At 34.0% G+C, this 14,713-nt stretch overlaps 1 protein-coding gene across 1 annotated transcript in view; it reads left to right on the top strand.

Moving 5' to 3' along the window:
* The window catches only part of LOC132745571 (complement C4-like), a gene marked incomplete at its 5' end in the record, with an annotated part of 34,044 nt that extends 19,538 nt beyond the window's left edge, over positions 1–14,506 (top strand). Inside the window, 3 exon segments of the mRNA XM_060734517.1 lie at positions 9,710–9,799; positions 13,232–13,373; positions 13,999–14,506. Of these exon segments, the coding sequence (XP_060590500.1) occupies positions 9,710–9,799; positions 13,232–13,373; positions 13,999–14,113 (347 nt within the window).
* Between the last annotated feature and the right edge of the window lie 207 nt (positions 14,507–14,713).

Here is a 14,713-nt window from a genome sequence, read left to right as displayed (position 1 = left end):
TTTTTACGAAATATTAAATCGTTCTTACGATATAATAATATTTTGTAAATCGAAATATTATTTAAAACGAAATATTATTTCGTTATTACGAAATATTAATTCGTACGTAAAATACGAAATAATATTTTCAGTGTGTTTAAAAGGAAATAAGGTAATATATATAAAAAGGTTTTGAAGCTTAGTTCATGTCGAAATATAAAGCTGTAAGCAATGTTTCTCCCTAAGTCTTATACCTTAATACGACGATATAGCTGTACTGTATATAAATAACAATAATCGCCTGTTAATTGAGTTGTCGCGCTAGCCGTGACACGTGCTAGGACATTGGGGTAATGGGCTTGAAATCCATAAACGGACTTTTTCTGTTTCGTTTTGTCGATTCTATTGTCTTTTGAAATAAAATATCATGTTTATATGATCGCACGGTGCCCATAAATGAATTGTAAGGAAATATACTTTTTAAATAAATTAGATTAGTGAAAATCTGGAGGTCATCACCTTTAAGTTTAAATAATGTGTATGATAAAAGAAAGTAATAATATAGCCTGTTTCGTTTTAAAAAAACGTGTCAGAAAAGATAGATCAATTGTCTCAAAAATTAAAATATTTTGATTTTTGCCAGTTTTTGGTAATATGTATTTGAATATGGGGAAAAAGAGAATATTTTAGTTCATGTTTGAATATGGCTCATCTGGGATAAAAAAATCTAAGTCAAACAAAACCCAAATCATGGAAAAAATATTGTTTACATTCTAGAAGTGATATTTTATCCCAAATATCCTGAAATTTTGTCAGAGAGGTTGTTTTGATGATTTCTAGCTTAGCTTTGAACATAGGTCATCCATGGTCAAAATCTAGTTTACACATACCAACAATAGAAAAACTCTGTTATCACTCTATTTTACCCCAAATATCTTGGAAATTGGTCAGAAAGGTTGTTTGTATGACTTCTAGTTAAGGATTGAATATTGGTCATCTGAGGTCAGAAAGGTCACGGCACATACAAGGTATTTATATTGACAACCTTATAAACATGTGCAATATTTCATGTGCAGATATGAATGTTATGATATCAGTTTAAGTGTTTGGTATTGTATCTCCCTTTGATAGATTGCGAACAATATTAGTTTAGAGCCTCAATAATCAAGTGAGCTGTGTAAGGGCTATTATGGTTCATAATTTATTGATAAATTATAGCATACTGAAATGATAAAACAATATCATGAAATGAATGTATCTGTTCCAAAAATTATATGCATAACATTAAAAATGAATATATTGTGAACAATATGTTGGGAAATATATCTTCCGGTGGTTTTGATACGATTTTCGATTTTGAAGTATATGTACTTGAAATTCAAAGTTAATAGTAACATTTGCAGGTACATTTAAACATTCATGTTGCAATGTTTGGTTTATCTGGTCTGGTTTATCTGAAGTTTCATCAAAAATGAACATTATTGTCTTCAAGTTTTATAATTTAGTCAAAACTAGTCTAATAAGATCTGGCTAAATCACAGTAAGTAAGGGTTATCCACAAGGCATCTTCAAAATATTTAGTGGCTTACCAGTATGCATACCAATTATCTGTACATTATACAGGAACAAGGTCAATAATTATGTATGCAGTATTCTGATACTGGCTTATGAGCTTGTCATTTTAGCCTCGTTCTGGTTAATTTTGTAAAAATATTTGTATCAAAATAAGAAGGGTCATTTGTATGAAAACCAATAAAGAAACACTCATCTATGGTTAACTTTCCTACATGTGCTTGCATTTCAACCGAGGATTTTACCGGAAGATTTTTATGTATTGCCTTGGCGCGTAGTGCAGTACAAGGTTTTGTGCTTTAATCGTTTTGGGGAAAATTATAATCCTTTGATTGTTTGCGTCAAAACCTTTTTATGTTACAATAACCCCCGTTTGTTTTATGTTTAATAGATCATCTAGATGTCTAACCTTTTATACTATATGCCGATTGTAACTTACAAATATAATTTATAATGATAACATATTTTTTAATGATTTTGGTTGGATGTTTTTACCAATTTAAACATTGTTTCAGTATATCGGCAGGGTGTTTTTAGATACCTACAATTCTGTCATGGATTTCGTCATGCTTGCGAACTCTTTACATACAAATATTTAAATAAGTGGTTGAGGACGAACGGTATTCAACATAATGTCATAATGTAAACTCATATGATGTGTTTTTTATAATTCATTGTACGTATATCACTTTACTAACGAAATTAATGATAACATATGAAGTTGTTAAAATAATAGATATGATATTATCCGTATTGTAATATGTTCTTACGGATTTGTTTCGCACAACTAGTGCACTTTTCTGATCGGGCGATATTGGGATATGTGTTTCTGGATAGTGTGATCACTATGTCACATTTTACAGAGCTTTTGGTGTGTTAAATTGTTTTTCAATTCAATCAATATTTTATCTGACTAAGGCATATGAATGATCACCGCCTATATAACATATTTACAATGGTGCTACAATTATAGAAAAGGAGAAAAGCATTAAATCATAGTTGATTAATTCCACCAAACACTGTTTAAAATAAAAATTATGATGAAAACTTGCAATCTCAGTATTAATTAGATTTATATAACGTATGCACACCAGAAATGAACACGCAATTGTTTGAATTTAAAAAAACCTACTCCGTGAAATAATATTTCAGTAAAGTATTAAGCCCAAGTTGTCTATAAAAACATGAAATTTTAACTTATCAAAACCATTTGAAAAGAGGGAGAGGGACCTTGGTGTCGCCTGCTGCAAAGTAGCTGTGCTATGTAGGAGCACATTTGTCCCGGAGCACATTTGTCTTACGTTAGACCGATGCGGTCGCATTTGTCCCACATGAGAAAAATGGGACCTCAGACGTCTACCCAAACAAATTAATTTGTGTGACAAATTTGCTCCGATCAAGATTTTTAAGGGACAAGAAAGCACATTTGTCCCATGTGGCAAGAAAGAACAATTTGTCTCATTTCATTTTTTATGAAATATTTGTCACATATTTTGCCAAGGCATATTTCTTTAGAATAGGTTGGACGAACCTGAAGGCGTACACTGTTACATACGGAATCCCGTTCACGGTGATATAATGGCGATGATACGACGATAAAAAACAATGGTACGAACGTGAAACAACAATTGTACGATTGTGAAACAACGAAGGCACCATATTGAAAACGTCATGATTTTCACTATAGTGTCCTCGTGAATTTACCATTCTGACATCGTTGTTTCATCATGGTGCAGTCTTGTTTTAATCATCGTACAATCGCGCTTTCATCATTGTACCATAATGCATAGCGGATCAGGAAACAAACATTGTTACTTATGTCCAAACGGAACACCATAATCATAATTGAATGGTACAATATAGGGACTCGTTTCGCATCTCGCGCCAAACTTCGAATCTCGTTTCGTCGACGAGAGACAAAAAATCTTTCGAAGACAATTATCGCTAAATAGTTTTTATTCCCTTAATATTCTATGTTAAACTGACATTGTCAAAGAGCCTCGCTTCGTGTCTCGTCGGAATATCGCGTCTCGCCCGATTCTGAGAGGCCCGATATACCATAATTACAACATTACCCGGATTCTTTAAGAACTCATGCATGTTGTTAGTGCTTTTTCAATGGCGGATCTGAAAGCATCAATTCTCGGAATAAGGCAATTTTTTTCAAATATATAACAAATGTATTTCTGATGAAAACAAATGGTGTGGGATTGTCTTCTCATTTTCTTCCTGAGATACTACCTTGTTTTTGCTTAGAATATTTCTAAAAAACTATTTATAAAAAGTTTAAGCATAGGAAAGAAACCTGTGACAATAAATAACGACGCTGCATATATGTGTAAATTCTGGACACCAACTTTTAGCCATTTTCATTGTGGCATGAAGAACAGGGAATTTCTTAAAGTTATTAAATGTCTACTATGCAGAGGTAGTAAGTTTTTGATTGACCGGAAGTGACCTAAAACGGTATTATAAATACAGAAAATACAGAACAAAGGCAGGAAGCCGGTATACCGATGGGCATAATAATTACCCTTTTAGAATTTTATGAAAAATATGAGACAAATGTGCTTCGAGTGTCCTTCCCATTGTGTGTCGAACACATCTGTCTCATTTCCAATTTGTCGCAAATATGAATGTTTACGAGCACATCGGTAACATCTCGTAAGACAAATGTAGTCCGAGACAAATGTGCTCCTAGAGTGTTATATAGGGATCACTTCTTCGTCGCATGTCAGTCAGTACGATCTCAAGTGCGTTATGGGACGAATAGACGCTTTCCTTTCTGTCCGAAAGGACATGAACGTGTTGAAAAAAAAGGTGGCTTATGGAGTGAAAATACTAGTACGTTGATTATTGGGTTATGAGATCAAAGAAAAAAACAACATAATGCCAACTAAGGGAGAACGTCCGTTCGTCAGTCCGTACAGAAAAAGTCCGGAATGCCCTTTAAAATTACTTTGCAGTTCCATCAAAACTCTCCAGGAGTGGGCTGTACCAAGTCCAGTTGGCATATCGACATTATTGTCCAGTTCAGTGATTTTCGTCAGAGTAATGGCCCTTTTATGATTTTTACTTTATAAATTTCTCCGGACTACTTCCCTTATTAATTTTCAATGAAACTTTACAGGAGTGAGCACAACCAAGTCAAGACATGCATATTACTGGCATTTTCCGCTTGAATGATTTTGTAAAAGTAATGGCGCTTTAACGGTTTTCATTTTAAAAGTTTGTCCGAACTACACTTAACGAAACTTATAAGTACCCCAAAAACAAACTTGCATTAAACACGTGTTATTTTAAAAATATGCACATTAGATAATGATTATATGTAATGCCCCAATTTGTCGTCTGCTCAAAATGAATTTATGCAAAATTAACCATGCAAACCATACTTTGAGAGTGGTCGTTGAAAATCGAAAACGAGCACGTGCACTTCGTGCAACTGACCATAATGACCAATATAAACATGTATCGATAGAGTGTAGATGTGCCTAACATAAAAACACAAAACATGGCTCGTATGTCGTTGCAAGAACGTGCAATCGCTATTGGACTTTTAGAAGCCGGAGCGTCTCATGAGCAGGTATGTGGTTCAATACCCATTGTTCGTTTTATTGCATTTCAGTGCATGCATTCTACGACAAGCCCGTTGCATATCAGTAGTATGAACCTTGTAATCCTTTGTTTTTTTCTAGGTTGCCCGAAGAATGCGTGTTACAAAGAAGTCTATTACTAGACAGGCCTCAAAGTACAGACGTACCAGAAGTGTCGCCAATCTTCCGAGGAGACCACGTGGTAGAGTGACAACACGCAGACAAGACCGGTTTATGGTTTTATCGCACCTTCGCCAGCGGAAGCGCACAGCAGTAGAAACAGCAAGGGCGACATTTGGTACTCACGGACGGCCAATCAGCAGCAACACAGTCCGATCGTGCCTCAGATCCGTTGGTATTCGTGCCAGACAGCCGTATCGGGAAATTCACTGCGTGGACACCACCGTCGTGCACGTGTCCGCTGGGCGAGGACTCATCTGAGATTCACACATGCGGACTGGGCACAAGTCTGGTTTACCGATGGTCCCGTTTCAATGTTCAGGGAAATGATGGAGAACCGGTGTGTACCGCCGACGTGGTGAGCGTTATGCTGATGCGTGCGTCGTAGAAAGAGATCAGTTCGGCGGCGGCTCCGTAATGATATGGGCTGGAATTTCACTCCACGTGAAAACACCACTTGTTGCAATTCAAGGGAACTTAAATGCAGCTCGTTACCAGAACGAAATTCTTCGCCCCGTTGCCATTCCAATTATTCAACAGAACAGGGGCATGACACTAATGCAAGATGGGGCAACGAGCCACACTGCACGCACAACACGAGCACTCTTGCAACAGCAGAATGTCAACGTACGGCCCTGGCCGTCAAAGTCGCCCGATCTCAACCCGATTGAGAACATATGGGATGAACTTGGCCGGCGTGTCTACAGAGGCCCGAATGCACCCACCAACCAAAGAGAACTACACAACCGACTAATGCAAGAATGGGCTAATATCCCAGTGGCTTATTTTAGAAATTTCATTATGTCAATGCGATCACGGTGCTTAGCAGTAATTAACGCAAACGGTGGACATACGCGATATTGACTTCATAAGACTCTGGTGCGAATTTGTGTACTGGTAGTGATCTCGGTTTATGATCTTTTTTGTTAAGTTTGAGTGGTTTATAAATTAATTTTTTATTATGAAATGTTAAAATATGATTAAACTTTACACAGCATAAGTTTTAAATATTTGCGTTAATCATATCATAATTTATGCTGAAAACTATAACTGGGGTACTTATAAGTTTCGTTAAGTGTACTTCCTTTTTACAACTTGTGCAATTTGAATGAAACTTAACAGGATTGATCGTACCTCAAGTTCCTGCGTTTATTAAGTTTATTAAACGGGTTTTCCTGTTATATACTTTTTGCCCGGACATGGCCCTTGAAATAAAGTGCGTTTTGGCATGCTGATGATTTTGTGTCACCTGCTACACAGGACGTTCAGCATACTACTAAATAGTTGCGACAAATGCGGAAAAAATGTCTAGTTACGTCTCTTTTCAACTGTTTAATTACCTTTTATCAGGTGCCACGTACAAAAGACGAATTGCTTGATTTAAGGAAATGCACATATTAAAAATGTTGTTGAAAAAGTACTAAAGGATAGGATTATATTCAAAGAAAACAAATATCTAAAACCTAAATAAACGTGTGCCTTCCGTTTTTTTTAGAATGGAATAAAATGAGCTCTCGGTAGATTGTACTGAAATAACGGATTTTCAGCAAAAGACGTATCTCTTATATTCATCTATATATCTTAAAGCAGCACGCCTCCAGATTCATGCTAATTTTCATGAAAACTTTGAAAATGTATTTGAATGTATAATATTGTGAACTAACCAAAAGGAAGCAATTTACACATTATCAATGGCACTTACAACCCACGTAAATTACCAAAAAGTGGCCAAAATATGCATAATAAATAGCCCTTACTGCGTTAGTAACGCAGTAGAAATATAAGTGTAAATACCGAAAAATCAGTCATTAACCGCACATAACATGTAAAATATTACTTGAATCTTGAATCATTTTACTTTTCCTAAAATCTTAGTACATATTTCTCAAGTATGATTTTATTGAAATATTTTGACTCATTTGGAGGCATGCAGCTTTAAGGATTATATTGATAATAGTTTATCAATACGTAAATGGATCAGCAACTTATTTCAGTTAAGAAACTAAGTCTACAACATGCATGTTAAACTCATAAGAATACCTGACATCCGAGCAGATACTATGCTTTAAATAAGGTCTTAACAACGTCCCGATTAATATTGAAGTGTTCTGCACCAGTTTGATTTATGTCACCGAAATCTACAGAAAACGTTACTGTTTGAGTTTGACAAAATTGGGTATATACGCTGATCTATTCAGAGACTGGATTCATTTTGAGTCTAACATGTTCAATCGTCCTCAAGTGACTTTATCATCAGATAATTTAAGTGATTTCGTGTAAATCACAAACTCGTTTCTTGCACGTATCTTACGAATTTTATTTAAATCAAATATTTTTTTAAATCAAATTCATGTACTATGAATATACGTTCAATATCATATGTTTTAGATATATTTGTTTTACCTACCTATCTTCCCTACCTAAACTTGCATAGGTCGCGGAGGAGAAGCTAATTCTTTTAGACAAGCTTGGCCATAATCATAACCATCTTGTGAATCTTGGGTTTCTAACATTTTACGCAAGATAAATATCGTGCGACAGACATTTACCTTTGTCATACAGCGGTCGTTTCGAAATATATAGAATTCACCGCGTCCTACTCATGTATTCGCTAGTGCCTTAATTACTACACCAAATGACCCTTAATTCTATATTATTTTGTGTATATCCCCTTTAGCAACTTTTTTAATAAATTTGTCATAACACAAATCGTTATTGACGACAAATTTATAATAAAACATCTAACGTTCAATGGCTTGTTTAAAAACAGTTGGTACATTATAAAGTCATCATGGCGGCGTAAAATTTCATTATCTTTTGAAGTTAATGCCATAATTGCAAAACTTAATAATTGATTCTATGTAAACATTTAGCTTACCGTTTTCGATGTAAAAAACATTATTTGTGCGCGATTCGGGGTTAACGGTATATACGGCAATACATTGTATACAAATTGTTTAAGCCAAGCAGAATTCAAGAAATTTATAAACATTATCGTAAAATATTTTATTCAAGTGACTGCATAAATTATCAATTAAGTTACAAACATATCCCATCCAGTGTCTGCCTTAATTGATATACTATGTGTAAATCGATCTGACTAAAGTACAGATCTACTTATTTCTTTTATGTAGATCCGATGGCAACCGTATGTGTTTCTCCTTTATAATTCGGATTTCCCGAGAAAGCAATACAATCAAACCGGTTTTTACATAGGCATTAGAAATAGTATCAAAATACCGATATCCGTGGAAGTTAAACAGATTGTTGATTATTGTAAAAAAAACTGTTAAAATATTTTTAACAAATTAACTTGAAATAATTGAGTCAACTAATAAAGGGCAAGATTGTTTGGCCAGTTTACCTGACGGCAATATTGGCAAAGCAATGTTTGTTCTTGAAAATAAGCTACTCGGTATAGGTTTTCGCAGGGTTAAAATTAGAAACCCCATCGCTTTCGAAATTTTCGAAAAGTTTGTCGATCCTTGGCTGTGTGAAAGGTTACCAGAAATGACTTTAAATTTGGTAACGGTCCGATCTAAAGCGAACTGTTATTTACAGCTGATTTTAATCATATTGTCTGTAAATGTAACATTAATTATTATTATGGTTTTTCTTGCATATCAGGCCGGATGGTGTACTGTTTACATCGGTGCTAAAATAACAGTTTTACACCCACTTTTAAGACAAGACGCATGTTATAAATGTCGTCATTCTTACGCGCCTTTTAAGAATGAATTGCATCTTTAGGATGACGTCATTGTGCCGTTATGAATGAAGCTGTTAATGCTAAATACGCTTCTATAAGAAAAAAGGCTAAATGACAGTTTTATTTTTCGTTTATTGCTTTTGCTTTTTTGTTTTTGATATTTTCCGAAATATCATTAATTTGGAAAATGCAAGAAAAACAATTAAACACTGTCTGCCTTCACAAATCAGAGTATCTAGCGCTGGGGTAATTGTTTTACGGACACTCGGCAAAGCTTCGATACCGTCGTAAACAGTTACTCTCGAGCTAAATATTACGGTCTGTACCTGCAGTCGGTATAGAATTCTTAGAATATATGTTCCTAAAGATTTTTTAAACAAAATATGAAAAGTAGGTAAAAACGGGTTATGTAGGAAACAGCTATTTGTACAATGCTGTATAACTTCCCGAAAGTCTTGTAAACAAATTTATTATACTGCACAATTTTCAGCTTAAAATTAGAAGGAACGTATTTATTTATTTATGTGAAAATGTACTTTACAAATGGGCACTGGGCAGTACTAAAGACGGTTATATGGGTCAGAAATAACAATTATAATATTACTCTCTAAATGTATAAAGTGATTAGTATGTAAAGATAACTTTTAGATAACACTATATTTTTTCTTTACAGCCGATATAGTCAAAGTTAAGGAACTATTGGATGATCCTGATTCTAAAAATAAAATGGCAATAACTGAAGTCACAACAAGTATACATCCAGGTGAAGTAGCTGTTATTTAACTTTGTGTTGATAAAGTCCAGTAATTAATATTTTTACACACTAGTAAGAAATAGAACGATTAAACAGCTAAAAAGGAATGTTTGTTGCTGATTAAATGTTTATTTCTTCTTTCACTTTGTTATGACCTATTTTTTGTAAAATTTCGTGGTAGAACAATTTTTTTGTTTGTTTAATTAGTTGAATAAAACCGCATATTTGAACAATCAGATATTCCAACGCTGTTTCACTTTGCGAAAAAAAATCAAAGACAAAAACAGAACAAAAACACTATCTTAATCGCATATAAACGACAATTTGAATCAAATGCTTATTCTCGTCTGTTAAATTATGAGGATGTGTTTATGCTCCACGAAAGAAAAGCATATAGTCGCCGCCTTGTCCGTCTGTCCGTCCGTTTTGTCCGGAGCATAACTTAAAAACCCATAGGCATAATTTGTTTAAACTGCGCACAATGGTAAAGGGCATTGAGGCGGGGTGCAGTGCCAAAAACTTAACTATCCCTCCCCTTATTTTGGAGTTATCACTCTTTGTTAGTTTTTTACTTAAACTTTGTCTGGGAAATAGTTCTGAAACCATTAGATGTATCAACAAGAAACATTGTAACGAATAGATCTCATAAAATTAAAGTGCAGTGCAAAAGAATCATAACTCTGCCTTCCCTAATTTTAGAGTTATTGCCCTTTGTTCATTTTTTACTTTGAACTTTGTCCGGGACATAGCTTTGAAACCATTAGGGGAATCAACAAGAAACTTTGTAGGTAGATAAATCTCAATAAAAATGCAGTGCAAGAAAACAGTTACTCTTCCTTCCTTAATTTTGAAGCCCTTTGATCATTTTTAATAATGAACATTGTCCATAACATTGAACATAACTTTGAAAGTATAAGAGATATGAACAAGAAACTTTGTTTGTTTGTTTGTTTGTTTCGTAGACGTACATTGCAAAAGAACCATTACCCTGCCTAACTTTGGAGTTATTGCCCTTTGTTTACTTTTATTCCTTGAACTTTATCTCGGACATATCTCTGACACTATAATATATATTAAGAAAAAACTTTGCAGGTAGATAGATCTCATAGGGTAGATAAGCAGTGCAAAAGAATCGTAACTCTGCCTGCCTTGCCTAATTTTTGGAGTAAATGCCCTTTCTTCTTGTTTTCACTTTGAGCTTTGTCCTGGACATAACCCTAAAACTATAAGAGATATCAACATGAAACTTTGTAGGTAGATAGATTTCATGAGCAGTGTAAAGAAATCGTTACTCTGCATTGCCTATTTTTGAAGTTATGGTCCTCTTTCATTTTAACACTGTGAACTTTGTCTGGGATATTACTGTGATACCAGAGGTATCAACACGTAATTCAGTTGGTAGATAGATAGATCTCTTTGCGTAAAGTGCAGTGCAAAGGACAATTACTCTGCTTTGCTTAATTTGGATTAATTGCACTTTGAAATTTGTCGGGATATAACTCTGAAACTACAAGAGGTGTACTTTTCTGTCAAAAACGTATTCTGAGAGCATCGCCCGGTTCAAACCAGCTCTTGTTTTATATACTAGATACTTTTGGGCTGAAAACAGAGTCTAGCATCCAAAATTCGATTCTATATATTTTTTATTATACAATATTTTATTGACAATATTTCATAAGTCTTCTAATATGTATCATTAAATAAACTTTATTTTATTTTTACACAAGTATAAGTAACAACAAAAGTACACTTTATCAATAAAAATTCTTTTGCATTTTATATTAGCTTTAAAAATGATAAGAAAGTTAGTTTTTGACTGATAACAACAGAATTAAAGAAAAACATATCTTACTGACCTAGCCGATTGAAACAGGTATTTGTCGGGTACTATCAAATAGGAAGGGCCGTATTAAGAAAATCTTCCTCAGAGTCTTTGTTATTGTTAATAATACTTATCTTAATACAATTTAAATAAATGCACAGCATGAATGAGGTTCATCAAATTATCATGCATCTTTCAACATACCATCATTTACAGCCACCCTATTTGTACATAATTCACACTTAAAAGTTTTCATAAACCTTCAAATATTTCCTTATTAATGATATGTCTTAAACTATTACAATCTATCGAGAAGAAAGAATCTACAACCGAACCGATGTTAACCTATTTTCTCACTGAAAATAAAACTCTTTAATAAGGAGGTTCTGCATTTAGGAATCTAAGACACTCATGAATAAATGCATTTTGAAGTACTGTTTGATTGAGACCAGATTGAGCAATTGATGTTCAGCATTTTTTTTTTTCATTTTTTGTAGTGCACAGTGGTGGGATAGGAACTATTTTTTTATTTGGTGTAAGAGTAATGTATAGTACTATAAGAGTGAATGAGGAAAACACATGTTATCTTTACTGTAAAAAATCTAAAATTGACTTCCAAATCATCAACAAAGTTCACAATGCAACAGGACATAGTGTAACACAATGATACCCCATAAATGCCAATTTAATCATGCGACAAACAATTAACTTAGCATATAGACGGTTGATAAGTTCTACGAAGGTGCTTGAAATAAGTAACGAAGGTGCATGTGAGGTCTTCCCCCGCGAGTAAAGCTTGAAGTCACAGTATGACCTTCATGACAAAACAATTAAACGAACGATTATGCATGTATTATATCGTACCTTTCTTTCAAATACATTGCTTCCCAGAATTGTCATACACATTAATGATGAAATAAAAAAAATGCTCGTGAATATGAATTTTTGTAAGGTAGTCTGTGCTTTGCCATATGGCATGTCCTGTTTTTATTTTGGCCCTGCTTGGCTCTTTGCTAGTAATCCTGTCTTTTAGGTTCGTGTCGGGGTTGCGCTCATTGAACGCCACCCTTCCTTGTTTATTTTGTTTTCATATTGTCCCAAAATGTTGTAGACAAAGCATGATACTCAATCAGTTATAACACAATTGAATAAGTCAATTAAGGAAAAGTAAATTAACCATGTATGCGTCTGTATGCGGCCAAAAGTGACCAAGTTATATCGGACGTTAAAGTACGCTACCTATTCATAACCGGTGCATGCAGTTATAAACGTCATGACATCATAAGAATTTCTTCAATGCTTTTCAAAGTATTTTTTTTCGTGTTATTCGATGCACTTTTGGTGACGGGCGTCCCATTTAGCATACCCGTTTTCAAGCCAATCCTGTTTTAATTTACTCAACACTCGTAGGGTTTCCTGGCGATGTTCGCTAAAATTTTCGAATCTGTGACCTTGTAATTGCGATTTCAATGGAAAAAAATCTGCAACACTGCAGAATCTAAGAGCTAAGTAAATGTGAAAAAATAATGGCCGAAAAAGGAAATACACAGCGAAAAAAAAATGATTAATCATTTCATATTTCTCATTCTGTGCTTTATGTCAGACATATTATATAACAGGGCTCAGGGACCATGTGCAAGGTGACAACCTGACGTTTTTCTGGAAATCAAGTTGTGATTTTCCCAAGTTACAAAAAGACAAACAATACCTCATTATCGGCAAAGACGGATTTAGAACACAAGACGCAAATGGAAACGACACGTATGTTGAAATTTAATTTTTAAAAAAATGTGAATCCAAGCAGTGTCTGACTCCTACTTCTCACATTCTAAACAATATAAAAATAATATAAAGGGAGAATAAACTGCTGCCTCGATATTTTATATCATTCTTGTTAATTTATTGAGTTTTGAGTGTCCCTGACTTGAGGCCTTGCCCTCATGTCTGTTTACAAAAGTGATATAATTCATGCCCTTGGGTCAACTTTTGTCACGCCCCACGGGTCCCTACGTTTAACGAAAAAAATAGGAAACCTTATTTATATCGTAGTGTGTAATCATCCAAAACTTACATATTTCGCACATATCATCTTCTAGAGGTAATACAATCATGTTCCTGGTGTAAATAATGGCTCTGTACATGTACTATGATTTAAGTTATTTTTTAACATGTCTTGAAAGCCTTTTCCTCTATATCTAACATATGCAGGTCATATATATTTGGCATCTCGCATCATTTTTACAGCCTTTATAAAAAAATTAATAATCACTTTGTACAAACTTTGAAATTAAGGTGAATTGCCTGTGTGTGGTTTGGTTTTATTAATGTTAATGGGGTATAAAAAACCAGTTTTGTTTTCAGACTTACACGTTTCTTTTTATTTCAGATATTTGTATTCCGCCATGGGCTCCACTCTTCTGATCGAACCAAAAGGAAGGATAAAAAGTATCATAAAAGTTTATAAAGAATGGATGAAAGAGAAAGGATGTGTACATAAATGAGGATGAGTTAAGCAAAATACGAATTGCCTGTATTTGTATTTCCTCCAACCAAATAAAAACAAATCAATGCGCTTAAAAAACAGCATTTTCTTTTTCCTGTTTTTTTAATGTGAAATGAACAAAATGCCTATTTTTTCTCTGTACGATTAAACTTATTAAAAAGTTTTTGAAATAAACTTTACACCTATAAGTCAAAAGATATTTTGACATTTTCAGATGTAATGACGTGGAAATCTGATAAATTACCATGGATTTCTAAACTATTAAATGGTCAAACTGAAAACCATTTTTGTTTCTACCAGTAGTGTACTGTGTTGTGTACTTTATAGAATATAGATTATATCAATATTTGCTTTGCAAAGAAATCTCAATAAAATCGTATTGAGAAACATGTTACATGTTTTATTATTGATAAATGAAATAGTCACTGTGTAGATGTTTTAAACGTCAGATTGAACGATACAACCCGTAAACGTTATTTGGTAAGGACATTGACTCTTGTAAACTTCTGTCGATAGCTCGGTCCTGTAAGATAATAAAATGTCTTCTATTGCAAGTTTGAATACATTCCGCTATTCTGGAACAGTGCTTGGACAGAAA

This window comes from Ruditapes philippinarum, unplaced genomic scaffold (assembly GCF_026571515.1).
Source record: "Ruditapes philippinarum isolate M1 unplaced genomic scaffold, ASM2657151v2 ctg5412_1_1_1_1, whole genome shotgun sequence".
In the NCBI taxonomy this organism is placed as follows: Eukaryota; Metazoa; Mollusca; class Bivalvia; order Venerida; family Veneridae; genus Ruditapes; species Ruditapes philippinarum.
This window is presented reverse-complemented; position numbering and strand designations above follow the sequence as displayed.